We start from the raw sequence: 24,874 nt of genomic DNA, 5'->3' as shown, positions 1-24,874 counted from the left end.
AGCTACACAGAGAAACCCTGTCTCGAAAAACCAAAAAAAAAAAAAAAAAAAAAAAAAAACCAAAAACAAAAAAACCTGTGTCAAAACAACAAACAGATATAAATAAATATTCATAGAGGTTGTTAAGGGTCCTTTCTTGCTTTAGGGAAAATCCTGCTACTCAAGCCAGATGTGGCGGCATACATCTGTAAGTCCAGCAGGAGGAGTGCCATGTGTTCAAAGCTATGCTTGCCATACAGCAAGTACTAGGCTAGCCACAGATACACAGTAAGACCCTGTCTCAAGGAACCAAAATCCACAAAGCAATGATTGGAAAATCTGGGGCTGGAGGGAGGGCTCAGTGGTTAAGGGCCCTGGCTGCTCTTTCAGAGGACCCTGGTTTTATTCCCAGCACCCACACTGGCAACCACTATAGCTCCCGCGCTGAGAGATCTGATGCCCTCTTCTGGCCGATGAAGGCACTGCACATATGTGGTCACAGAGGCAAACACCCACACATTAATAACAACAACAGTAAAAAGAAGTCCTGCTGGCCTGGCTTTCCTCTCTCTTTTGGGGTGTGGTCATCCTTGGGGATTTTTCCACCTCCTTTGAGAAGAGCGCCTTCTACCTCTGCCTCCTCCATGCTGGGATTATACATGTGCATCACCACAACCAGCTTTCAGCGTGGGTTCTGCAGATGCAGGTCAGGTCTTTATGTTTGCTAGGCAAGTGCCTTACAGGCTGAGCCATTTCCCCAGCCCATCCACCCTCTGACTTCTTGTGGAAATCAAACTAAATGCAGCAGTATAGATTTTAGCTAGACTTGCAGAGGGAAAAAAGCAAAGGTCAGGGAAGGGAAGGGGACCATTGAGCAAGGAGTCATTAGGACCAAGACACTGAAAGCAACAGCCTCAGACACCAGTCTCCAGGGTATGCTATGACGGTGACTCAGGGTCCTCGAAAAACCTCATGCAGTCACTCTCTGTCTTAGAGACACACAGAGAGGTGACTCACTTGCCCAATATCACACAGCTAACGAGCGACAGGGTTGTGATTTCCATACAAGTAGCCAAGTCCCAGACTCCAACTTCCAAACTACTATGCTACACTGCCTCCTACTAGGTGGTTTTTTTTTCTTTTTTAATTTTATTTTATGTACATTGATGCACTACCTACATATATATCTGTGTGAGGGTGTTAGATCCCTTGGAACTGGAGTTAATAGACAGTTGTAAGCTATCATGTGCATGCTGGGAATTGAACCTGGGTCCTCTGGAAGAGCAGCCAGTGCTCTTAACCACTGAGCCATCTCTCCAGGCCCCTGGGTGAGGGAGGTGTTTCAAGAAGAAATCAGAGCCCAGTGTGGTGGTGTGCACCTGTAATCCAAGTGCTCGGGAGGAGGTGGTAGGAGGATCAGGAGTTCAAGGGCAGCCTTGGCTCCATTGTGCGTTTGGGCGGCAGCCTGGGCTACATGAAATCCAAATCTCCAAGATTAAAAAATAAAAACAAAACAAAACAAAAACGTAAAGAAAAAGAAAAATGAGGAGGAAAAGAAAAAAGAGGAGGAGGGGGAGAGAGGAGGAGGAGGGGGGAAAGAGGAGGAAGAGGGAGAGACAGGAAGAGGAGAGGGGGAGAGAGGATTGATAAAGTCAAGCCCCCCCAGGAAAGCCTCCTAAGATTCGTGGAGTTGGATCCCTGGGGGGTATAGGACTAGCACAATAATATGACAATCTGCAAGGACACTTGCCTACCAGATAGGAGGATGCTATCCCCAACCAGATCAGTGGGTGCTGGGGACCCACTTTAGAAGGCAGGAAACCCTTCTGGGAAGTTCTGGGTCAGGGCAGAGTTGGGGGTCCGAGGTGAAGAGAGAGCAGGAAGGGAAGGGATGCGGGGTTTCCGAGACCAAGGAGAAAGGGACAGGGGCGGGACGTGAAGAGAAGGGGGAAGGGAGGGAGACATGGGGCGATGGTGATGGCGGTGATGGCGGTGATGGCGGTGAGGATGAAAGAGGTGAAAAGAGAACTTGAGTTACTCACCTGGACAAGCAGCGAGAAGCCGGTATGCACCGAGCCAAGCAAGATGGAGTTACGGGTGGTCCCCACGTACAGTGTGTCTCCCCGGCCCTCTGCTATAGTGCGAACAGGGCCAAAGTCCTCTGGGACCTGAGTGGGTAGACGTGCGTGTGGGATCCACGTGAGGCGGGGTGGGATGTGTGGCCGGGGAAAGTCCAGGGTTAGGAACCCTGGTGGGGTAGGGGCCTTGCCATGATCCTACAAAGCCATCCCCCGTTCCCCACATTCTCACCTCCACCTCCTGCAGCTTGCTGTAGTCCGAACCCCAGAGGACCACCCGACGATCGCGGCCCCCTCCAGACACCAGCGTCCCATCCCGCAGGGCGCAGAGCCCAAACACACCGCCATCATGGGCTCCCAGGACTTCCTGGGTGATGCGGTTTCCACCTGTGGGGGGATTGGGCACGGGAGGCGGCATGAGGAGGCTGTTCCTTCCTTGAACCCTGTGAGTACCTAAAGCTTTGAGGCCCACATCCATGCTTACTCATCTTTCTGTCTTTCTTTTGGTCCCTCCACCCACGCATCCACCTGCCCACAATCCACGGGCTTAGTGTTTTATCATCTGCATCATCTGAACTCTCACCCACCCACCCATCTTTTGATTTATTCGCTCATACACCTTTCCTGGCTTCCTCCACTCACCCATCTGATGGTCCACCACCCATCCATCTCCCCATTCACCAGATTAGTTCTCTGCCACAGATTCATCTGCTCATCTATCAACTCATTCACTCATCTATCTACTAATCCATCAATCAATCCTCTCGCACTTCCTCCTATCTCCCTGCCTCCCAAACATTCATCTACATTTATTTATTTAACGACCCAGCAACCAATCCTTGCCTCCTTCTACCCACCCCCCATTCATTCATCTACTCTTCTATCTACTGATCTATCAATCAGTTTACCACCTCATCCATCCATATCCATCCATCCATCCATCCATCCATCCACCCATCCACCCACCCATCCATCCACCCATCCATCCACCCACCCACCCATCCACCCACCCATCCATCCATCCATCCATCCACCCACCCATCCATCCATCCATCCATCCATATCCATCCACCCACCCACTCATCTACTCCTTTACCTACTGACCCATCAATCCATCCAGCTGCCCACTCACTCATTCAATCCACCCACCCCTCCCTCCATCTCTCCACTAATCCACTTCCCACCATTCATCCATCTACTGACCTAACATTTCATCCATCCTCCTCCTATCTCTCATCCATTCACTCACTTCTTTCATCAGACTACCCATTTGTCAGTGGTCCTTCCTTCCATTTAAATATCCACTCATTTTTCCATCCACCTACCCATTCGCCCATCTGTCCACTATCTCTTCATTCATCATCCAACCACTCCACCACCAAAAATCGAGCTACACCGGGCTGGGTTTCATGTGGGAACACAGCAGTGACCACGACAATCTCAGATCACACGTCAATGGCAGAGACAGGCATGCCATCACTAGTCAGTGAGCACACCAAGTGGCTGGCACCATGACGGGTACCCAGGACCCTGTGAAATCCTGCATGGGGTTTCCAGCCTGATGACTGAAAGGAGGTTTGATGGATGACTACGGCTGATTAAAGGTCTAAGGGTTGAGCTGACATTGCTGTGGACAAATGGTGAAAAGATGTCCAAGGAGAAGGAAGAAACTTCTCTTGCAAAACGGGAATAGTAGGGAGAGATTAAGGACTGCTTAGGGGACTGAAAGGAGTCTGGCATGACTCAGTGCCCAGGCAAGGACATCTGTTGTACATCTATTCATTCACCCAACCTCACACCCATCCATCAATGTATTCATTCTTGCATGTATCCATACATCCACCCCTCTTCCCTAATCCACTCATGTACCATTCCCTCATTTACTCACCCATCCATCCATCCATCCACTCATTCATAAATCCACCCACCTATTCATCCATCCTCTTATCCACTCTTCCATTCATAATACATAAATCCACGCAGCCTTCTATCCAATTATTCACACAACACACTGGCTACAGCTGAGTCATTTCACACATTTATACTTGGGCCTTTGTTGCTAATATGAAACTATCAGAGGGGAAGGCTTTGGGAACCAAACTTTACAGAGTTGGGGACACCTGAGCTGAGCCTTGTCAAGGATGCTGGAACTGGAAAATAAGAATTTACCCTAAGAGCTGGAGGGATGGCTCAGTGATTAAGAACACTTGTAGCTGTTGCAGAGGACCTGGGTTTGGTTCCTACCACCAACATGGTGGTTCACAACCATCCATAACTACAGAGAGAGAGAGAGACAGAGACAGAGACAGAGAGAGACAGAGACAGAGAGAGAGAGACACACAGAGAGAGAGAGAGAGAGAGAGAGAGAGAGAGAGAGAGAGAGAGAGAGAGAGAGAGAGAGGAGACATTTACCCTATAGTGACATTCATTCCACACAAGCGTGGTTAAAGGAAGGGAGACTCAGCCAAGGGTGTTTGAGGAAGACGGGGGTCAGAGTGCAAACAGGGTGCTGACGCTGACCTTTGCCCCAGATGTAGATGTTCCCCCCAGAGTCTCCAGTGACCACGTCGCCACCTTCCAGGAAGGTCACACACAGCACGTATTTCGGTTTCTCGTGTTTCTACAGTGCAGAAAGAGAGAGGAGGGAAGGTGTCACCGAAGCCGGGTGGCCTTGTACGGGTCATTGGCATCCGGGGCTTTGGTCCAGGGAAGCCCCTGTGGTTCGGGGTGGGAGACCCCACAGAGAATATCCGACTTTCCCCTTTCCTCCCACCGGAAGTGCTCAGGCCACAGGGGAGTTCTGACCACGTGGGGACCCTTGCCCACCCTGGGACAAGCCTCTTGCCTCTGCTCTGCCCCCCACTCCCCTGCCAGTCTTGTTTCCAGTCTTCTCTTTCCTCCCTGCCTCTGGTGCCCTGTGCCACCATCTCAGCTGCCTCCCTCTCTGTGCCTCCCTCTCAGCAGAGAAGAGTGGGGAGCCCTCTCCAAAGCGCCCTGCGGCCGCCCTCCTGGACCCTTTGTATCCTGTCTGATTTTTCCTGTATGCGTATGTCTGGGTGCGTAGGCATGTGCGTTCACGGAGGCCAGAGAACAACCATGGTGTCCTTCCTCAGAAGCCATCCGCCTTGGTTTTTGTTCCTTTTCTTTTTATAGACACAAGTCTCACTATAGACACAAGACCTTACTAAAGGTCTACCTGTTCCTGCCTCCCAAGTGCTGGGATTAGGTGTTAAAGGTGCATGGCACCTTACCTGGCATGTTGATTTAGTGGGGTGTTTGTTTGTTTTTTGAGACAGGGTTTCTCTGTGTAAATTTTTTGTGCCTGTCCTGGATCCTGCTCTGTAGACCAGGCTGTCCTCGAACTCACAGAGATCTGCCTGGCTGTGCCTCCTGAGTGCTGGGATTAAAGGCGTACACCACCACCGCCCGGCTGACTTTTTTTTTTTTAAATATTTCATTCCACTTTTTATGTATTCTGTATGGTTATGTGGTATATGTGCATGTGTGGACACGTATGTGCCAGAATGTACATGTGCAGGTCAGAAGACAACCGTGGGAATCAGTTCTCTCCTTCTGTTATGTATGTTCCAGGGACTGAACCCAGGTGGTCAGGCTTGGGGGCCAGCGCTTTAAACGGCCGAGCCATCTTGCCTACGTGACTTTGTTTTTTTAAAATTTTATTATTTAAAAATTATGTGTATGCATGTGTGTCTGTGTGTGGGCATGTGCCTGTGAGTACAGGTGTCTGCAGAGGCCAGAAGTGGGTGCTGGGTTCCTGGGAGCTGACTGACATGGGTGCTGGGAACTTAACCTCAGTCCTCCGCAGGAGCAGTTTGCACGCTTGACTACCCAGTGGATCATGTCTAGCCCCCCTCACCTTGTGTTTGAGATGATCTGGGACTTGCCAAGGCGGCTAGGTTGGCAGACCAGCCGGCCGAGGACCTGCCAGTCTCCATGTCCCCGGTACTGGGGTTATAAACACATGCCACCCTCCTTGGCGTGTGTGTGTGTGTGTGTGTGTGTGTGTGTGTGTGTGTGTGTGTGTGTGTTCTATGTGCATTCACATGTGTGGGCGTGTGTGCTATTGTGTTCACAGGTGTGCATGTGTCTGTGCATGTGTGCTATGTATGCTCATGTGTGTGTATGTGCTATTGTGTTCACATGTATGTTGCTGTGCTATGTAAGTGTGCTATGTGTGTTCACGTGTGTGTGTGTGTGTGTGTGTGTGTGTGTGTGTGTGCGCACAGATGCAGTTGGTGTCAGATGTCTTCCTGGATTGCTCTCCACATGTTTTCACTGAAGCGGGAGCTCTCTAGACTGAGTTCCCAGCCCACTTCGCCCAGCAGCCTCTCTGTGACTCCCCGATGGTGCGGGCAGCTCCATTCATGGAGCTTCCGCGATCTCTCGCCCACCAGACCCTCACACATCAGAGTTCAGCAGGATATTCCCTCAGGGATGAGGAAAGTCAGGCTTGGCAGGCAGCAGTTCAGTGTCTCATACTCCCACCCCGAGCCCTCCAGACTGTCTACCCCACCGGGTGTCCCTGCCTGGCCCTCTCAAGGTCAGCCCGTCCACAAATCCCTGGCACTCACCTCAAACAGGCCCTGCCTCTTGCTCAGGCTGCCTCCCTCCAGGTTCCAGAAGTAGATGTGGGATTTCCCACAGGTGATCAGCAGGCTGGGGTCAGTGGGGTGGAAGGTAGCCACCAGCACGGCCTCGTTGGAGCACTTGGAGGGGGTCAGGACAGATTCTGAATGAGGACCTCAAAGCCACCAGGACTGTCAGGCCATGTGCCTCCCATGGGACTGCCCTACACAGCCTGCTTGCAGGGCGAGGGAGGATGCTAGTGGGCCCTTTGGGAGCCCCTATTGTGGGTTACACACTCTGCTGAGCACTTGTCAAATCGCTCAATCCCCATCATCCTCTGGAAGATGAAGCCTGTCAGTGTTTTCCATCATAGATGAGGTTCAGAGATTGCCTAAGGCCACACTGCTGTGTTACAGCAACATCAAGATTCCAGTTCGCAAAAGTCTAACTCCGGGACACCGCCTCTTGTCCTCTCACCCCTCATCCTTCCTAAGGAGGGGCCCCTGATCTAGAATCAGGTTTCCTGCCCTCAGCCCAGGCATGTGATCACGGGCAGATATCCTGTCTCCTGATCAAGCCTCCCCACCCCACCACCCCTCCCCTTGAGACCGAGTCTCATCACGCAGCCCTGGCGGTCTGGGAACTCACCCTGTAGACCAGGCTTCCTTGCACTCACAGTGATCCACCTGCCTCCCAAGTGCTGGGATTAAAAGCATGGGCCCCTATGCCTGGCTCTCTCTCTTTTTCTTGGGACACGGTCTTGTTACATAGCTCAGACTAGACTCAAACTCATGACCTCTTCGCTCAGCTTCCTCCTGTGTTCTGGGATTCAGGGTGCGTCATACACCTTTGTGCTGAGCCTGGTCCATCGACATGATACCCAGCCTTTCCACCTCCAATGAGGACACCACTGTTGACCTTATGTTCCACAGGAGGCAACCGATGCCCACAGTTACCCAACAGATGACACCAAAGCCCCCATTTAAAATGAATCTGGTTGCAGATTCCTAACCATATATGGTCCACCATGTCCTGAGAAGACACCCATAGGAGGGGATATGAGCAGCAAGCCCACTCACCTTGCTATCCACCACCTTGCTCTCCTTGGCCCAGTCCCACACGGAGAGCACATGGTCGTTGGATTCATCCACTGCACATAGCAGGTTGCCCCCATTCTGTGGGAGACAGAGAGGTGGGTTAGGATATGTCTCCCCACATCCCACTTAGGCCCATTCACCTCACCTGCCTATTCAAAGACCTTTACAAGCAGGATCCATAAAGCACATTTGCATTGGTCAGGTTGATTGACAACTTGACACCAGCTAGAATCACCTGGGAAAGGAGTCTCAGTGAGGGACAGTCTAGATCAGGTTGGCCTGTAGCATGTTTGTGGGGGATTGCCTTGATTATTTGAGATGGGAAGAACCACCCACTGTGGGCAGCACCATCCCTAGGCAGGGGAATCTGAACTGTGGAAAAGTGGGGAAAGTGAGCTGAGCACCAGTCGGAGTGTGTGCTCTAACTCACTGCTCTCCACTCCTGACCGTGGGTGGGACGTACTAGCTACTTCCAGTTTCTAGTGCCTTGACTTCCCTTTGTCTTTTTTTTAAAAAACATGTTTATTTATTTATTATGTATGCACATGCCAGAAGAGGGCACCAGATCTCATCACAGATGGTTGTGAGCCACCATGTGGTTGCTGGGAATTGAACTCAGGACCTCTGGAAGAGCAGCCAGTGCTCTTAACCTCTGAGCCGTCTCTCCAGCCCCCATCCCTTTATCTTTTAAGTTGCTTTTCTTAGACTATTTTATCACAGTACCCAGAAATGGAAGTAAGACAAAACTGGTAAAAAAAAAAAAAAAGTTTTACCCTACATAAGAAATCATTTTTTAGCAGGGTGGTCGTGGCACAGCACTCAGGAGGCAGAGGTAGGCAGATCTCTGAGTTCAAGGCCAGCCTGGCCTACAGAGCGAGTTCCAGGATAGCCACGGCTAGTTACACAAAGAAACTGAAAAAATCCAAAACAATAAATAGTTTTTTGTCTGATAATGGGAATGGAACCTGTCATATACTAGGCAGGGGCTCTACCACTGAGCCACACCCCAGCCCCTCACTGGGGGATTCTAGGCAGAAGCTCTACCACTGAGCCACACCCCAGCCCCTCACTGGGGATTCTAGGCAGGGGCTCTACCACTGAGCCACACCCCAGCCCCTCACTGGGGGATTCTAGGCAGAAGCTCTACCACTGAGCCACACCCCAGCCCCTCACTGGGGGATTCTAGGCAGAAGCTCTACCACTGACCCATGTTCCCAGTTCCCATCCTTGTCCCTGCTTGAGAAAGGACCTCACTTGATCGCCCAAGATATGAGCCAGTGAGATGGCCAGTGAGAGTGTTTGCTGCCAACCCTGATGATCTGAGTTCAATCCCCAGGACTCATATGGTGGAAGGAGAGAATTGACCTCTGCAAGTCATCTTCTGAGCTTTACACACGTGGTACACACGCATGTGTAACAAACACAAAGTGGATAGATAAATCTAAATATTTCTTCATTAGTTAAACTGCCCAGGCTGGCCTTGAACTTATCTTGGCTTCAGCGACTTTAGTACCCAGGAAAGCTGATGGACACTACCCTGAGCTGCCCCTTAAAGGGTTTTACAATAACTCATCCCTTAGAGACTTTGCAGCCTGCACGGTTGGGGAATTCTTTTCCCCCGTAATTTTATTTTATTATTTCATGCGTATGGGCATTTCTCTGCATGAATGTCTGTACGCTACATGTGTGCAGTTTCCATGGAAACTAGAAGAGAGCATCGGAACCTCTGATATTAGAGTTACAGACAGTTGTGAACAGCCATGTGGGTGCTGGAAATTGAACCTGGGTCCTCCGGAAGAGCAGCCAGTGCTCTTAACCGCTGAGCCATCTCTCCAGCTCCCACACTTGGGAATTCTTGCTGACACCATCTTTCCTCCAACTGGCTATGTAGCCCAGGCAGAGCCTCTGCCTCCTCCCGAGTGATCGTTTTTTTTTTTTTTTTTTTCTTTTTCATTGTTTTTTTCTCCTCCCCATTTGGTGCTGGCGATGGAATTCAGGGCAGTGTGTAGGTTTGGCAAGTGCTCCGCCACTGGACCACACCCCCATCCCTGGAATGGCTTTTTATGTCCATGAAATCCAGCCATTATCAAAGCTGGCAGTGGGACTTGGAGGGGAGGGGCTGGCAAGACGCCTCAGTGGGTAACGGTGCCCCGCCAAGCCTGACCTGAGATTCACCCCTGGGAAGACCCACAGGGCAGGAGAGAAGCAAGTCCCAGCAGTTTTTCTTGACCTCCACAGGAATACGGGGGCACTTGTATGTATGTGTGTGTGTGTGTATGTGTGTGTGTGTGTGTGTGTGTGTGTGTGTGTGTGTGTGTGTGTGTGCAAACATACCCACAATAAATAATGTTTAAAAAAAGATAATATAAAGTTGATTGGGGGAAAGCACAGCCAGAGGTCTTGGGTAATGAACATGGAAAAGTACAGTAACATACATATTAAAAATATCAGAACCAAGCTCATTATTGTATATGCTAACTTTAAAAATTAATAAAAAAAAATGGGGGGGGGCTGGAGAGATGCTCAGTGGTTAAGAGTGCTTGTTGCTCTTCCAGAGGACCGGGTTCAGTCCCCAGCACCCATACAGGTGGCTCACAACAGCCTTTAACCTCTGCTCCAGGGCATCTGGGGCTGTTTCCTGGGTACTGATGCAGGTACCCACACATAGGTGATACCACCTAAAAATAAATCCTTTAAAAAATTAAAAGAAGCCGGGTGGTGGTGGTGCATGTCTTTAATCCCAGCACTCAGGAGGCAGAGGCGGGCAGATCCCTGTGAGTTCAAGGCCGGTTTGTCTACAGAGAGTTCCTGGACAGACAAGGCTATTACAGAGAGAAACCCTGTCTTGAAAAAAACCCAAAATAATAATAATAATAATAATAATAATAATAATAAATAATAATGATAATAATAAAAAGAAATCAAGTTGGCCTGATGGTTTTTGTGGTTGTGTTTTGAGACAGGGTTTTCACTGTGTAATCTGGCTAACCTGTAACTGGATACATGGATCAAGGGTGGCCCTGAACTCACAGCGATCCTTCTGTCTCTGCCTCCTAAGAACGCCAATATTAAAGGCACATGCCGCTACACCCAACTGAGTTGTCGTTTTGAGACAAAGTCTCATATAGCCAAGGCCTCTCCTGCCCTGGCCTCTACTCTGTGGGGATCACAAGCGTGTGCCCTCACACAACCCAGTGTTTCTTTTTTTTTTTTTTTTTTTTTTTTTTTTGGTTTTTTTGAGACAGGGTTTCTCTGTGTAGCTTTGCGCCTTTTCCTGGATCTCGCTCTGTAGACCAGGCTGGCCTCGAACTCACAAAGATCCACCTGCCTCTGCCTCCCGAGTGCTGGGATTAAAGGCGTGCGCCACCACCGCCCGGCTCAGTGTTTCTTAAACTATCTTCGGGGAGTATAGTTTTCGTTTATCCCAATCCACTGCAGACCAGCACTTCCAAACAAAATTATCATTAAAAAAAAAAAAAAAAAAAAACCCGTCGCGGGATTGGAAGGGGAGGGCTGCTGGATCAACACCAAGTTGCTCCACAAATTCCAGGAAGATTATTTTAACTTCTGTTTTGATGGGGGATTGGACGGCAGAAGGCACTCAGTGCTGGGGTTGAAACACCTTGAGAGATAAGGAACCTTCCAGAATGCTCAGGCAAAATAACCCAACGGGAGTCGGCCGATGGAGAAAGCAGGGTATGACGGTCCCATGTGTTACAGTTCCAGATGTACTGTGTCATGTGCTGGGCTCTGGGTCACAGGCCAGTGAGGCCCTGGGGCCTGGGATTTGAAGCATGGCTTCACTGTGATGTCATAATGAGGTATGGCCTCCACTCACAGGAAGGCGCGTTCTGCAGGGACCGGGCCAGAGACTTACGGATTTGGAGAAGGCCACACAGCTCACAGCTCTGTCAAACACTCCCAGGCCCAGGACGTGTAAGGTGGACAGGGAAACCGAGTCCCAGACACGCACGTGGGGAGGCAGAGGCTGCAGAAAAGAGAAGTGCAGTTACTGCGGGGATGGGGTGGGGGGTGGGGTGGGGTGGGGGGGGGTGGTGTCCCAGTTCCCACCAGACCCTCTGCACGGGGGAGGGGTCCCAGTTCCCACCAGACCCTCCGCACGGGGGGGGGGGTCCCAGTTCCCACCAGACCCTCCGCAGGGGGGGGTGTCCCAGTTCCCACCAGACCCTCTGCACGGGGGAGGGGTCCCAGTTCCCACCAGACCCTCCGCACGGGGCGGGGGAGGGGGGTCCCAGTTCCCACCAGACCGTCCGCACGGGGGGAGGGGTCCCAGTTCCCACCAGACCCTCCGCAGGGGGGATCCCAGTTCCCACCAGACCCTCTGCACAGTGCCAACGCCCCGTGTATACCTTGCCGTCCTTTGTGGTGCCCGCCACCTGTCCCGTGGCGATGGTGACCATATCTGGGTGGACAGCCAGACTGAGGGGAGAGGGACAGAGGACCAGAATTCAGTTGTGGGGAGCGAAGAACTCCCAGGACCCTTCTTCAGCAGGTTAGAGTTAAATGCACTGCTGTTCACTCAATAAACATGAATTGTAAAAATATCCGCCGGGCGGTGGTGGCGCACACCTTTAATCCCAGCACTCGGGAGTCAGAGGCAGGTGGATCTCTGTGGGTTCGAGGCCAGCCTGGTCTACAGAGGGAGTTCCAGGAAAGGCGCAAAGCTACACAGAGAAACCCTGTCTCGAAAAACCAAATATATATATATATATATATATATATATATATATATATATATAAATTTATCCAAGAAGCCAGGCATGGTGGCACAGGTCTTTAATCCCAGCACTCAGGAGGCAGAGGCAGGTGGATCTCTGTGAGGCCAGCCTGGTCTACAGAGTGTGATCCAGGACAGCCAGGACGACACAGAGAAACCCTGTCAAGAAAACACATGTTTTTCTTTCATCTGCTTATTGAAACAATGTCTGAGGAAGCCCAGGCTTCCAACTGGCTGCAGCTGGAAATGAACTTCTGACCTTCCTGACCCCACCTCCTGACTCCACCCAGCTCAGACATGTCCTAAAAACAGTGGCTATGGAAACGTCACATCCCAACATGGAAATACCTGGAATGCTAGGTCACTTTCTTCAAAAGAAGCAAAAACCCGGGGCACTGGGGACGGGCATCACCATATATGATATTGGTATTTGTCAGGTATAAGAGTTCATATCTCGCCAGGCGGTGGTGGGCACGCCTTTAATCCCAGCACTCGGGAGGCAGAGACAGGCAGATCTCTGTGAGTTCGAGGCCAGCCTGGGCTACCAAGTGAGTTCCAGGAAAGGCACAAAGCTACACAGAGAAACCCTATCTCGAAAAACAAAAAAAAAAAAAAAAAAAGAGTTCATATCTCTAAGCCCAGCACTCAGGAGGCTGAGGCAGGAGAATCATGAGTTCAAGGCCAACTTTGACTACATATAAAGTTCCAGGCCAGCCGGGGCTCTGTAAAGAGACCCTGCCACAATAGAAAAAATAAAAGCTAGAGTGCTAGAGAGATGGATCAGTGGAAGAGCACTTGCTGCTCTTCCAGAGGACCTGGATTTGGTTCCCAGCACCCACACTGGGTAGCTTATAACCTGCTGTAACACAGATAAACTCTGGGGACATTGCACACATGTGGTGCCGATACAAATAGACACATTGACACACATATAAAAAACAAAAAAGATCAATGCAATAGGGGCTGGAGAGACGGCTCAGTGGTTAAGAGCACTGGCTGCTCTTCCAGAGGACCTGGGTTCAATTCCCAGCACCCATGTGGCAGCTCACAACTGTCTGTAACTCTAGTTGCAGGGGATCTGTCACCCTCACAGAAACATACATACAGGCAAAACACCCATGCACATTAAAAAAAAAAAAACAAAGCTAAACACTATATATGCTTATTTTACCACTAGTTTCCACCCGGGGAAGCCAGTGGTCTCATTACACGGGGGTTGGCACCATGCCACCTTCCTTGTGGGCAGTCATGTGGAAAGAGGCCTGGGAGGTACAGATTGGATCAGTGCCCCAGCCTGGGTTCTCCCATCCCCCAAACTGCCCCGACTCACCATTTGATGTCATCGTTGTGGCCCAGGTAGTGTCGTTGTCTCTGCTCTTCCACACTGTACAGCACCGCCACGGAGGCCACAAAGTACACCACCTCCCCGGTGGGCAGGAGGTAAAGGTTGGCCCTGCAGTCGCGGCCACGGTAGCCATAGCTGGAGACGCCCCGGGCTGGGTTAAGGAGCTTGTTCAGTACCTCCCGGCTGAATGGGAGTCATGAGGCCACTGGAATGGTTACCTGTCTCCGACCTGTCTCTGGGGCGGGGTTTGAACCATGGTGTCCCCAAAATATAGGTTCAGGCTTGTGTGTTTCTGTGTGTGCATGTACTCATGGTATGTATCAAACTGTAGCGGCCAGAGGTAAACGTTGGGTGTGTCCCCAATTTCTCCCCATCCTTATTTTTGTTTCCATCTCTATTTGGACACAGTGTTTCTTCTTGGACCTGGAGCTCACAGATTCAGCTAGACTGGCTGGTCAGCAAACCCCAGGGAATCTTCCTGTCTCTGCCCCACCCAGTGCCGGGACTGTAGCCACAAGCTTGGCTCATTTTCCTGTGGGTGCTGAGGATGGAGCCCAGGTCTGCAGCTTGCACACCAAGCGCTTTGCTAACCGAGCTGTCTCCACAGCCCTGCTTGTTGGTAAACACTGTATTACAAAGTAGCCCAGGTTGGCCTTTCAACTGGTAGCAATCCTGCTGCCTCCACCTCCTCAGCGCTGCAATGACAGTCCAAAGTCACCACGCTTTGCTAGGTCCCTACTTTGACCCTCCCCACAAACTGTGACAATGATCTTGGATGGCATACGGATTTTTACAAATGTTATTAGGACCTCAGGATGATGTCACCCTACATGATATGCATAGGACCTAAACCTACTGACAAGTCAAGAGAGCTGGGTGGGGGGTGCACACCTGCAATTCTAGCACTTGGAAGGCCGAACAAGAGACAAACTTACCTAGAGATAGACTACCTTATCTAGACTCCATGAGTGAGAGACTAGGAGGCATAGCTCTGCCTAGAATCCCCCAGTGAAGGGCTGGGGGTGTGGCTCAGTGGTAGAGCCCCTGCCTAGAATCCCCCATTGTCTGGGAGTGTGGCTCAGTGACTTGTATAACACATCTCTCATGTGGGACTTGAACTATAGAGTCAGCACCTCTAAACATTAAAGTTCTTGCCTGTATATGTGTGTTGTGTGCACATACGCGCACATGCTTGCATGAGTGTGTGCAGGTGTGCGCAAATATGTGTGTACAGATGGGACTATCTCAGTTGACTTTGGGTGTCTTCCTCAGTCACTCTCTGTTCGGGCAGGGTCTCTCACTGAACTCAAAGTTCAATTCCAGCTAGTCTAGGTAGCCAGCTCGCCCCTGGAATCCTGTCTCTGCCTCCTCGTCACAGGCTACCACCATGCCCACCCAGCATTTACGTGCCTGCTGAGGATCGGAACTCCAGTCTCCAAGCCTGTGCGGCAGGCGCTTTATCCAACAAATCATCTTAAACGCAGCCCCCAACCCCTTTACTCATCATTCCACAGTCCTGGGACCCTGAGGTCAGGAAGTATGTTTCTCAGAGGAAACGATGAACTGAGTCAGAGGGAGGAAGGTGACTTCTCCGTGGTCACAGTCAGCCAGAGGCAGGACTGGTTCAAAACTCAGGGCTCCAACTCACGTGCTACAACTGTTTTCTGTTTCCCAAGTAGTTCAAACCCACTGGGGCCACAGAGTCATTACACACACGGCACCCTTAGTCTGGGACGTTTTTTCCTTTAATTCTTCTCTGGTTGGTTCCTGGGTATTGGATTCTCAGCTCAAATGTCTCTTTTTGAGAAACTGTGACTCCCGGATGTGATACCCCCCCCCCACCACTGGAAGCTTCTAATAGAAATACTTTTTCTAACTGGGTGGTGGTGGCGGCTGCGGCGGCGGCGGCGGCGGGCGGCGGCGGCGCCGCCTTTAATCCCAACACTCGGGAGGCAGAGGCAGGCAGATCTCTGTGAGTTCGAGGCCAGCCTGGTCTACAGAGTGAGTTCCAGGACGGCCAGGGCTACCCAATGTGCTCCAGCCCCCAACTCTCCATTCCTAAGCTGAGCTCTGTGAAGACCATCCATAGGCAAACAGAGGATGGTGGCTTACATCTGTCTGATTGATAGCCATGAGTGCCAGGCATGGAGATGCACCCCTACCCTGCAGTCCCAGGCCTTGGAAGGAGCATAACCAAAGGATACACCCAGTCTAGCCTTAGCCGGCTGGATGGCGGCTCAGAGCGAGTGTCCAGGCTATAGGTGGATGCCAGCTCATCTGGGATCAGCATGGGCACAGGGCGGCCCCTCAGAAACATCTTCACAGATCCCTCCTCTGCCAAGACACCCTCAGAGGTCAGGTTCCACACCAGTCCCTAAGACTATTCCCACTCCTCTATTATTGTTACTAAAATCATTATTATTATTTGAGGCAGGGTCTTACAGCCCAGGGTGGCCTGTAATTCTCTGTGTAGCCCAGGCTAGCATGGAGCGCAGGGTGATCCTTCTGCCTCAGACTCTCAAGTGCTGAGATTACAAGTGTGAGCCGCCACAATTAGCTCATTATATATAGACAGGATCTATTTATGTAGTCCAAGCTAGCCTTCCTCCAACTTCCAAAAAAACACCTTCAAGCCTCCCAAATGCTGAGTTACTGGTTTAGATCACACCTTCCTCCCTCGGTCCATTCTTCCCACCCCGTTCGTTCTCTCTTCCTCTCTCTGTCTCTTTCTTCTTTTTAACTGGTAGATAAAATGAAGCCAGACAGGCAAGGGCCCAGTAGCCAGGACCCCAGGTCTCCCCGCAGGCTACGATCAGTGAAACCACGCCCACCCTCCCCACTCACCCATGCTGAAGATAACTTCTTTGGTTTTCCTGTCAGGAAAAGATGCAGGGGGAAAAGAAAGAGAGGGGAAATGAGTGCTTTAACAGGCAGATAAGATAGGAGAAGAAGTACTCCCCAAACCACCGACTCCGAGGGTCTCCGACGAATAACCAGGCGAGTCAGGAGCGGAGCGCTACCTCTCTACAGGCCCTGTGCTTTGCTCGTTAGAGCTTGAAGAGCCTAAGACACAGGCCCAGAGAGGCAGAGATCGCCAAAGGGTTCGCACAACACGAGACGGCAGGCACGCGATCCTGGAAGACCGGAGTCACTAGGGACCCTCCCCCCCCCCAGGCAGCAAAATGCTCCCCAGCGCTCCTCCCCTCCCTCCCCCAGCACCCCAAACTGCAAGCAGTCAGGAAAGCAATGAAAAGTTCAGAGGAAGGGGCGTGTCTCCACCTTCTCTGCCAGATGAGAGAAGGGACAGGAGGAGGGAAGAGAGGGGGCACTGCGAGAGGGTCTCACCCAGCTCCAAAACTACTCATGGCGGCGGCTGGCCGAGCTTCGGGTCGGGGGTGGAGCCGGGACCGGCCCCGCCGCTTCCGGCCCTGGGAGGCGCCGGCGCCACCGCCCCTGCCCCGCCCCCCCGCAGCGGACCCCTGCGGGCGCCAGGTGCCACCGGGTCCCATAGCCCGGCCCACGGAGTGCAGGCACCAGGCTCTTTGGATAGGGTGAGGGGTGGGTGAAGGTTGACAACACGGACTCAGAGGCGCACTTGCCTAAGCTCAGGTCTCCCCAGTTCTGCCTCTTTCTAGAAGTATGCAAGTTGCCCAACTTCTAAAAAAAAACGGTTTCCTCATTTCAGAAAACGGGAATAGAATAGCCGCACTTCCCAGGGTGATTGCGAGGTTGATAGCGGCCAATGCAGGCAGGTGTCTGGCCCAGAATGTGTTATTATTTCAGGAAACTTGAAACCTGCTGGGGGGTTTGACCTCAGACTTGCCATAGCCTGCTCTCAAGTCCTGCGGCATGGCTCCACCCCTTACGCCTTGACCCCCGCCCCTAGCTACTTGACCACGCCCACCACTGATCACACTCACCCCCCTTCTTTCTAATTTAGTCCTGGATTGGCTCAATCTCTTTATCCCTGTCTGTGTCTCTGTCTATTAAGACAGGGTCTCAAGTAGCCTAGGCTGGCCTTAAATTCGGTAAGTAGCCGAGCATGACTCTGAACCCTGATCCTCCCGAATCCACTTATCAAGTCCTGAGATCAGAGTCGTGAGCCCCCCACGCAGTTTATTTATTTATTTATTTTTAAATTTGAGGCAGGGTTTCATTGTAATCCAGGCTGGAGTGGAACGCACAATGTAAACGTGTAACCCGGTCTGGCTTCGCACTCGGGCAATCCCCGTGCCTCACTCAGCCTCTGCTGTAATTTACAGGCTTAAACCGTGGCCACTCCGGCTTCCCTCTTAATAACTGATGGCTGCCCCCACCTCTTTTCTTGGGTCCCATTTTAGGCAACCTGACTCTGTCCAATTTCTCAGGACCCGCTCCCAAAGTTCTCCACGCTGTCTCTGTAAGGTTGGGCCACGCCCACCTACAGCCACGCCCACTCACACCAAGCCGCTTCTGCCCGAGTAGGGTTCCCTTCTGTCCCCAACTCTAGGTTTCGACTCTACCATGCTAACTCCACTAACACACCCAAATTCCAACCACACCCCTACCTCTGATTTTTTTTACTCTCCCTACAGAAACTCTGAGTCTTGAGCCCTGACTCCACCCTGAGAATCAAAAGAAACTTTATCTCCATAGCCACACCCATGCGTCTGGCTCCTCCCTAGCTTCCTCGGTCAACCCATAGACAATCCAGACCTTTTTAAGTTCCAGTTCCGTTCCCCAATGCTGGCCGGGCTCCCAGGATTGGCTCCACCCCTCCAGGCCTTCCATTTGGTCAGGCTACCCCAGTACTGCGCTCCCACCTTGGGAACAGGCTCACTCTAGGTTATAACATCATGGCCAGGGGCCTGACTTCAGTTCTACCCAGGCACTCACTTCTCTTGCTTGTCTGGGGCGGGGGCCCCACCCCTGAACTCACCCTTCTTTTTTGGCGCTACAGTTACTGCTGGAAGACGTGGTGCGACTACGGGGATCCTCGCGACGCACAGAGGCCAGGCGCTCAGGTGACAAGTAGCGGCGACTGCAGCGGGAAAGACCAGGGGGGGATGAGAGCAAAGCCCGCGGTGATGGAGCAGTGTTCTCCAGCAAGGTCTGGGAGGAGGCCCGAGCCCCGCTTTTCTTGCCTTACCTGCGCCCAGAGTTTGCCTCCTTCTTGGGGGAAGATGGGGAGGTGGCATAGCCGCCCACGCGTCGCGGGGGTCCGGAGCCATTGAGGGGCGTCCTGGTGGGAAGGCCTTTCAGAAGCTGGCACACTGGAGTGATGGGGTTAGAGCACGGAAGTTGGATGAGCGTGAGGTCGTGCCTCCGGCCCTCCGCATCACACCCCTCCACCCTGACCAGGATACCCGAGGCGGTGGTGCCCAGACGTGGGGGCGCCCGGCCCTTCGGGGTGCCCCTCGCGCGCAGCGCCGCGCCTTGTTCTTCGCACGCCCGCAGGCGACGCAGCGCGTCCGCCAGCGCCGCCTTTAGGACCGCCAGCTCGTCTTCTTGCAGCTGCAGCCGCTGCTCCAGCGCCGACACGCGGTCGTCCACCTCCATGCCGCTGGTGCCGGACAGATTATCATCTAGAAAGCGGAGGAGGAGATGCGGGCTGCAGGGGACCACCGGGGAAAGGGGGGGGGGGGGGACGCGCTCCAAGGACCAGGAGCGTCCGTTCCGTTTTCCAGGGTCTGTCGGGACCAGCCAAGCTCCCGGGCTGTCCTGCAACCTGGTTCGATGGGGATGCTTGGAGATGGGCCCAAGAAGAGGGTTCCGGCAAGGAGGAAGGAAATCCCCACCTCCTCTCTCTGCCACAGTGCCCTGGCCATGCGACCTTGGGGGAAGTCCCTTTTCCTCATGCAGAGTCCACCAACCCCCAGGGCCTCACTTTGGTTTTGAGACTCTGTGACTAAGATGCTAAATATCTTTAAGTCCTATCAAGCACGTTAAAGATGACATCAACCTACTCCCCTCCCCTTGACAGCGTTCTAGAACGCGCCCCCCGACGTTCTCTGACGAATGTCAACATTCTGTCACGGGTACCAACATTCTCTCGCTGTATCCAAGACTTTTCAAGTCCAAAGGTCCTGCCGTGTTCACCCCCTTCCCCACTCTCCCCTCTCCAAGGAGTTCGACCCTCCAAGAAGGCCTAAGGACAGTGCGTCTATGACCCCTGGCGGCCGACTTGGGGATTGCAGGACAGAGATGGCATCCGAGCTCTCCCCAGCCCGGAGTTTCTGTCTTCTGCCCCCACTCCACCCCCGCGCCTTTATGTTGCCTCTGAACCCCTACCCCAGATTTAGCGCTCTTCCTTTTTTTTTCAATCCATTGATGCATTTTAAATGACTTCCCTCATCATTCCCCCTCCCGTCCTTTCTCCCACGAGGGAGGGGGATGCTAGGTGACCCTCCTCCGCCTCCCTCCCGGACCACTCCTACCCAGACTCATTGCTGAGACAATCTAGAAGACCCTGGCTTCCAGCCCGTTTCAAGTAAAGGTGGTAGCAGGAACAGCAACCCGGCTCGGAGGTCGCACTTGCCATCCCGAGTCCTGTGTCCCTAGGCCAGCCCCGCCCGCGCCCGCCCGTTGGACTCCGCACTGCAGACTCCCGTCCCTCCCCTCCCTCTCCCTCTGTGGTCCAATCGCCTGCCCGGCCCTGCCACTCTGTCCCCTGCCCCCACCCACTCAGTACTTCGCAGGTCTTGTGTCTGGACCTGCGGAGGGAGGGTGGGAGGGGGGCTCTCGAGTTCTTAGCGTGAGGGCTGCGGAGACTTGAGACCCCTGTCAGGAAGTCCTAGAGTCCCGTACTAAACCTTGCAAAGGAAGAAACTGAAGAACAAGAAGGTGGGCTAAGAGATAAGCTGAGGGCCACACAGTCAGTAAGGGGTGGGGGAGCCATCAAATGACCTTATATTGAGCCCCTTTCTACCTGCCATAAATAGTATTACAATTGAAAATACACGAGGCAGGCTCGGCACTTACCATGTTTCCCACATCATGACATGAGCTTAAGAAATCCCAAACAAGACGAACCATTAAATACGGTAGCTAATGTTTCCACCCCCACCCTCCACTCTGATGGCTGTATTGGCCTCTGCACAGAACTGAAGCCCAGAAGGTCCAAGTCACTTGTTCGGGACACAGCTTTTCTTCCTCAGGGGCAGAACTCAAACTCGACCCAGCTCCAGAGACCCTGTTATCCTTAACCTTTAGAGGGTAGAGGGGGATGAAGTGTATAAATATTCCAGGTCCTCTGCCAACTCTAGAGGTCCCCAGCAAAGGGTGTGTTCCCCAGGGGTGACCTCCAAACTCCAAGATGAATCTTTCAAAAGCCCCCCCCCCGATTGACATGGGGGGCACACTGGCCCTGAATGGCCAGCTTCGACCTGAGGCCTTGCCTGGACTGATGGTCCCACCCCATGACTCAAGCTTTCGGCTGCTGCCCTGGCCCAGAGACCAGCGCCCACTTCCCACTTCAACCCAGCTCCCCTAACATCAAAATGGCCCTTTGGGTGGCATACGCATTTGTCTAGGGAAAAAGGAGGCTGCTTCATGGGTAGGAGAGGCAGGGCTGAAGACGGTATATAGCGGACAGAAAGTCCTCTGGCGTTTAACTGGTCCCATGCTCAGCCCTTAATTCAGCATGTCCCCCTGCTATGCCCAAACACAGAGGAGGGTCCCAGAGGGCTGAAGGGCAGGAAGAGTTCCCCACCCCAGGCCCACTCTCCTCGCCGCCCTCACAGGCACCTTCAGAGCAGGTGTATGCTGGGGTGGCGGGAGCAGGATCTTGGCTTTGGGGATGGAGGACCTTGTTCTGGGGTCAGGGTCCTGTTGATAGGGAGAAAGGAGCAATCTCCCACCCGGGGGGAGATGAGGACTTGGAAGAAAGGGGTCGGGGAAGGAGGAGGTAGGTCCAGCCCTGGGTGGGGCCGCGGTCTGAACTGAGAAGGGGGCTCTCACCGTTGCAGTATTGCAGCAGCGAGGACGTGTCGTAGAGGCCGCAGAAGGCCGGGCCGCGCTCCGCCATTGCCCCGCCACAGCCACCGCCGGCCCCCGCAGCCCCAGCTCGGGCCCGGTCCCCCCCCCAGGCCCTGCCTCCCGTTGCCATAGCAACGCCCTTCGTTCCAGCATCCCCAGCTCGGCCCACCCAGCATCAGGCGGCCGGCGCTGAGCCTGGCACTGGGGTCATCCCCTAGGATGCCCAGAAAGGGGGGTCGAGAGACTGCTCCGTCAGTCCCCCCCCCAACCTGTCTTCAGGTCAGGATTGGCTGCGTCCGGGTCCCCCTAGGTACTGTCTGGTCCCTCCCACAACCCGAGTGTATTCTTTCTACACCCCCTCCTCTCCCGCTGGGAACCAATGAGAGTCTGTCGCGCAGGCTCCTCCGCCAATAGCAGTGAGGACGGGTTTGAAGGGGCAGGGTCTTTTCCTGCTTTTCATCCCGAAGCGTCGCCCCCAGCTCCGGAAGGAGGATGGAGTAAAAAGAAGACACTCCTCTGTTCCCGAAAGCCTCCCTTAAATCTTTCACCTGATTTCTCATAAGTCCCTTCGCACGACCAGAGCCTGACATTGAAACCTCAAATACGCCAGGTTATGCTATAACCTGCGCCTGGATCCTAGCCGGGTCCTCATTCCTTGTTTATTAGACCTGGACCCGCCCCCAGGGCCATTAGCTCCACCCCCCAGATCTAGAAGCTGCCGAAGTTCTATTCCCGCCCCTAGAGCGATTAGCCACACCCCCTGAGCATCCAAGGACCAGAAACTTGGACCAGACTGTCTGGTAGAGTTAGCTCCGCCCCCAGATTTTAGATCCCGCCCCTCAAGTCCATTAGCCCCGCCCTAACCTTTCCACTGCAGCCACCGAGGCCTTTGGCTCCGCCCCTGCAGTCCTAGTCTCCCAGGGAGGCATTATCCAGTCCGCATTTTGACAGAGACCCAGTTGTGAAGCCCGGGACCAGCTGGCGGTGTCAGTCAGAGCAGGCTCGGAAACTGGGGAGCCAGGAGAAAAGGAGGGGGCACAAAACCTGACAATAGATTTAAAGAAGATGGGACCGCCCTTTCCAAGTCATGACCCAGACCACGGGGTTCATTTTGCTTTGTTTGGTTGTTTTTTTTTTATTTTTGAGCGAGGACATTACTCTATAATTCAGGCTGCCCTTCTCAGGTAGGTAGCCCAGGTTTGCCTCCACTCCCAAGTGTTGCCATGGCAAGCAAAACCCTCCCCACAATACCCGGGCTTTGTTGTTGTTTTGACTCAAGATCTCGTGTAGCCTCCTGCAGGCCAGTTTTGAACTCGTCATTTTCATTTTCCTGTCTCCACTTCCCAAACTCTGGAGTTACAGGCCTGTGTCACCACTCCTGGCTTTTTTGTTTTTACTTTTTAAGACAGCCTGGCGGTGGTGGCGGCACGCCTTTAATCCCAGCGCTCGGGAGGCAGAAGCAGGCAGATCTCTGTGAGTTCGAGTACAGCCTGGTCTACATAGTGAGTTCCAGGACAGCCAGGGCTACACAGAGAAACCCTGTTTCAAAAAGATAACCCTCCCCCCCAAAAAAAGAAGGCCTCTATTGAAACTCTGACATTCCTACCTCCAACCACCCCAGTGCTGGGACTACAGGCATATACCACAAGACCCAACTTCCAGACAATATTTTTCTTTTTTTTTCCTTATTTTTATTATTTATTTATTTATTTATTTAATTTTTTTCGAGACAGCGTTTCTCTGTGCAGTTTTGGTGCCTGTCCTGGATCTCATTCCGTAGACCAAACTGGCCTCGAATTCACAGAGATCCGCCTGGCTCTGCCTCCCGAGTGCTGGGATTAAAGGCGTGCGCCACCGCCGCCGGGCAATATTTTTCTTCTTGATTTGTACATTATTTACTTGTGTGTGCGTGTGCACACACACACACACACAAGCATGGGAGTTCTTAGTGTGATGTGGGTGTTGGAGGACAGATTGTGGGAGTCGGACCATTCCCTTCTGCCGTGTGGGCTCTGGGGGTTGAACTCAGGTCCTCAGGCAAGGTCCTCAAGCTTGACGGGCAAGGCGGAGCCCAGACACGTGGGAGAAGTGAGGCTGCGAGCAGATTTACTTCTGGGCACACAGGGAGCTTCAGGAACCAGATTTATTCATATCTGGGCACTGTGTCTACCACATTCTGATTGTGTGAGCCCAAGCCTCAGTTTCTGCATCCGGAAGAAATGCCAACCTCCTTCCCTCGTTCAACATGCTTCCTGAGAAGTATGGGGATGACAACGTACGCCCGCCCAGACCCAAGCACTCTGGAGGAGGATCACAAGTTCAAGACTAGCCTGGGCTACATAAAGAGATTGCCTCTAAAAACTAAGGGCTGGAGGCATGACTCATCCACACAGAAACAGCCTAGAATCCCCCAGTGAGAGGGACTGGGAGTGTGGCTCAGTGGTAGAGTCCCTGCCTAGAATCCCCCAGTGAGGGGCTGGGGTGTGACTCAGGGTAGAGCACTTGCCTTGCCTAGATGTTTGATGCCCTGGGCTTGATTCCTGGCACCACACACACACATACACACACACACACACAACACACACACACACACACACACACACCCTAAGTCCTGAGTACTTACTATAAACCAAGATCCCATCATCCTAGGTATTGGAGTCTCCACAGCGATCAAGTTAGTCTCAGAGTCTGCTCTTGTGAATGTTGAGTTCCGTGGAGGTTGTAAACCACCACACACAAAGTCAATAATGGCTACCAAGTGCCGTGCAGTCCCTACATGTCAAACACCCATGGATCCTAATCATCACCCTTTCACACCTTGAAGAAGCAGGCACGGAGCTGGTAAGACAGTTTCTGGTCCTGGTGAGTGCTAAGGTGCTAGGAAAATAACTCGGAAGAGTTATCTCACAGGCTCACTAAGAGTCTGTGGCCCCAAGGACATTCTCTCTGAGAGACACGAATAACAAAAAGGAAGCTTTTGTGCCCAGAGCTGAATGATTCCTGGGCAAGGAAAAAAAAAAAATTCCTGCTGGAGGAAAGACGAAGATGTTGAGGGACTGTAGAAATGACTTAGTGTGACTCAGCATCTGCACCA

At 52.6% G+C, this 24,874-nt stretch overlaps 1 protein-coding gene across 1 annotated transcript in view; it reads right to left on the bottom strand.

The window, feature by feature from the left end:
• Eml2 (EMAP like 2) overlaps positions 1–22,095 on the bottom strand; it is a 31,265-nt gene extending 9,170 nt beyond the window's left edge. Inside the window, 15 exon segments of the mRNA XM_052761556.1 lie at positions 2,022–2,147; positions 2,290–2,444; positions 4,578–4,677; positions 6,650–6,784; positions 7,724–7,819; positions 11,619–11,729; positions 12,112–12,181; positions 13,810–13,959; positions 16,029–16,158; positions 16,669–16,697; positions 18,743–18,844; positions 18,953–19,076; positions 19,170–19,388; positions 21,763–21,885; positions 21,888–22,095. Of these exon segments, the coding sequence (XP_052617516.1) occupies positions 2,022–2,147; positions 2,290–2,444; positions 4,578–4,677; positions 6,650–6,784; positions 7,724–7,819; positions 11,619–11,729; positions 12,112–12,181; positions 13,810–13,959; positions 16,029–16,158; positions 16,669–16,697; positions 18,743–18,844; positions 18,953–19,076; positions 19,170–19,388; positions 21,763–21,885; positions 21,888–21,933 (1,716 nt within the window). The 5' untranslated portion in view covers positions 21,934–22,095.
• Between the last annotated feature and the right edge of the window lie 2,779 nt (positions 22,096–24,874).

This window comes from Peromyscus californicus, unplaced genomic scaffold, assembly GCF_007827085.1.
Source record: "Peromyscus californicus insignis strain IS unplaced genomic scaffold, ASM782708v3 Scaffold_4__1_contigs__length_199733344, whole genome shotgun sequence".
NCBI classification, from domain to species: Eukaryota; Metazoa; Chordata; class Mammalia; order Rodentia; family Cricetidae; genus Peromyscus; species Peromyscus californicus.
Note: the sequence above shows the minus strand (reverse complement) of the source record. Positions and strands in the feature narration are given on the sequence as shown.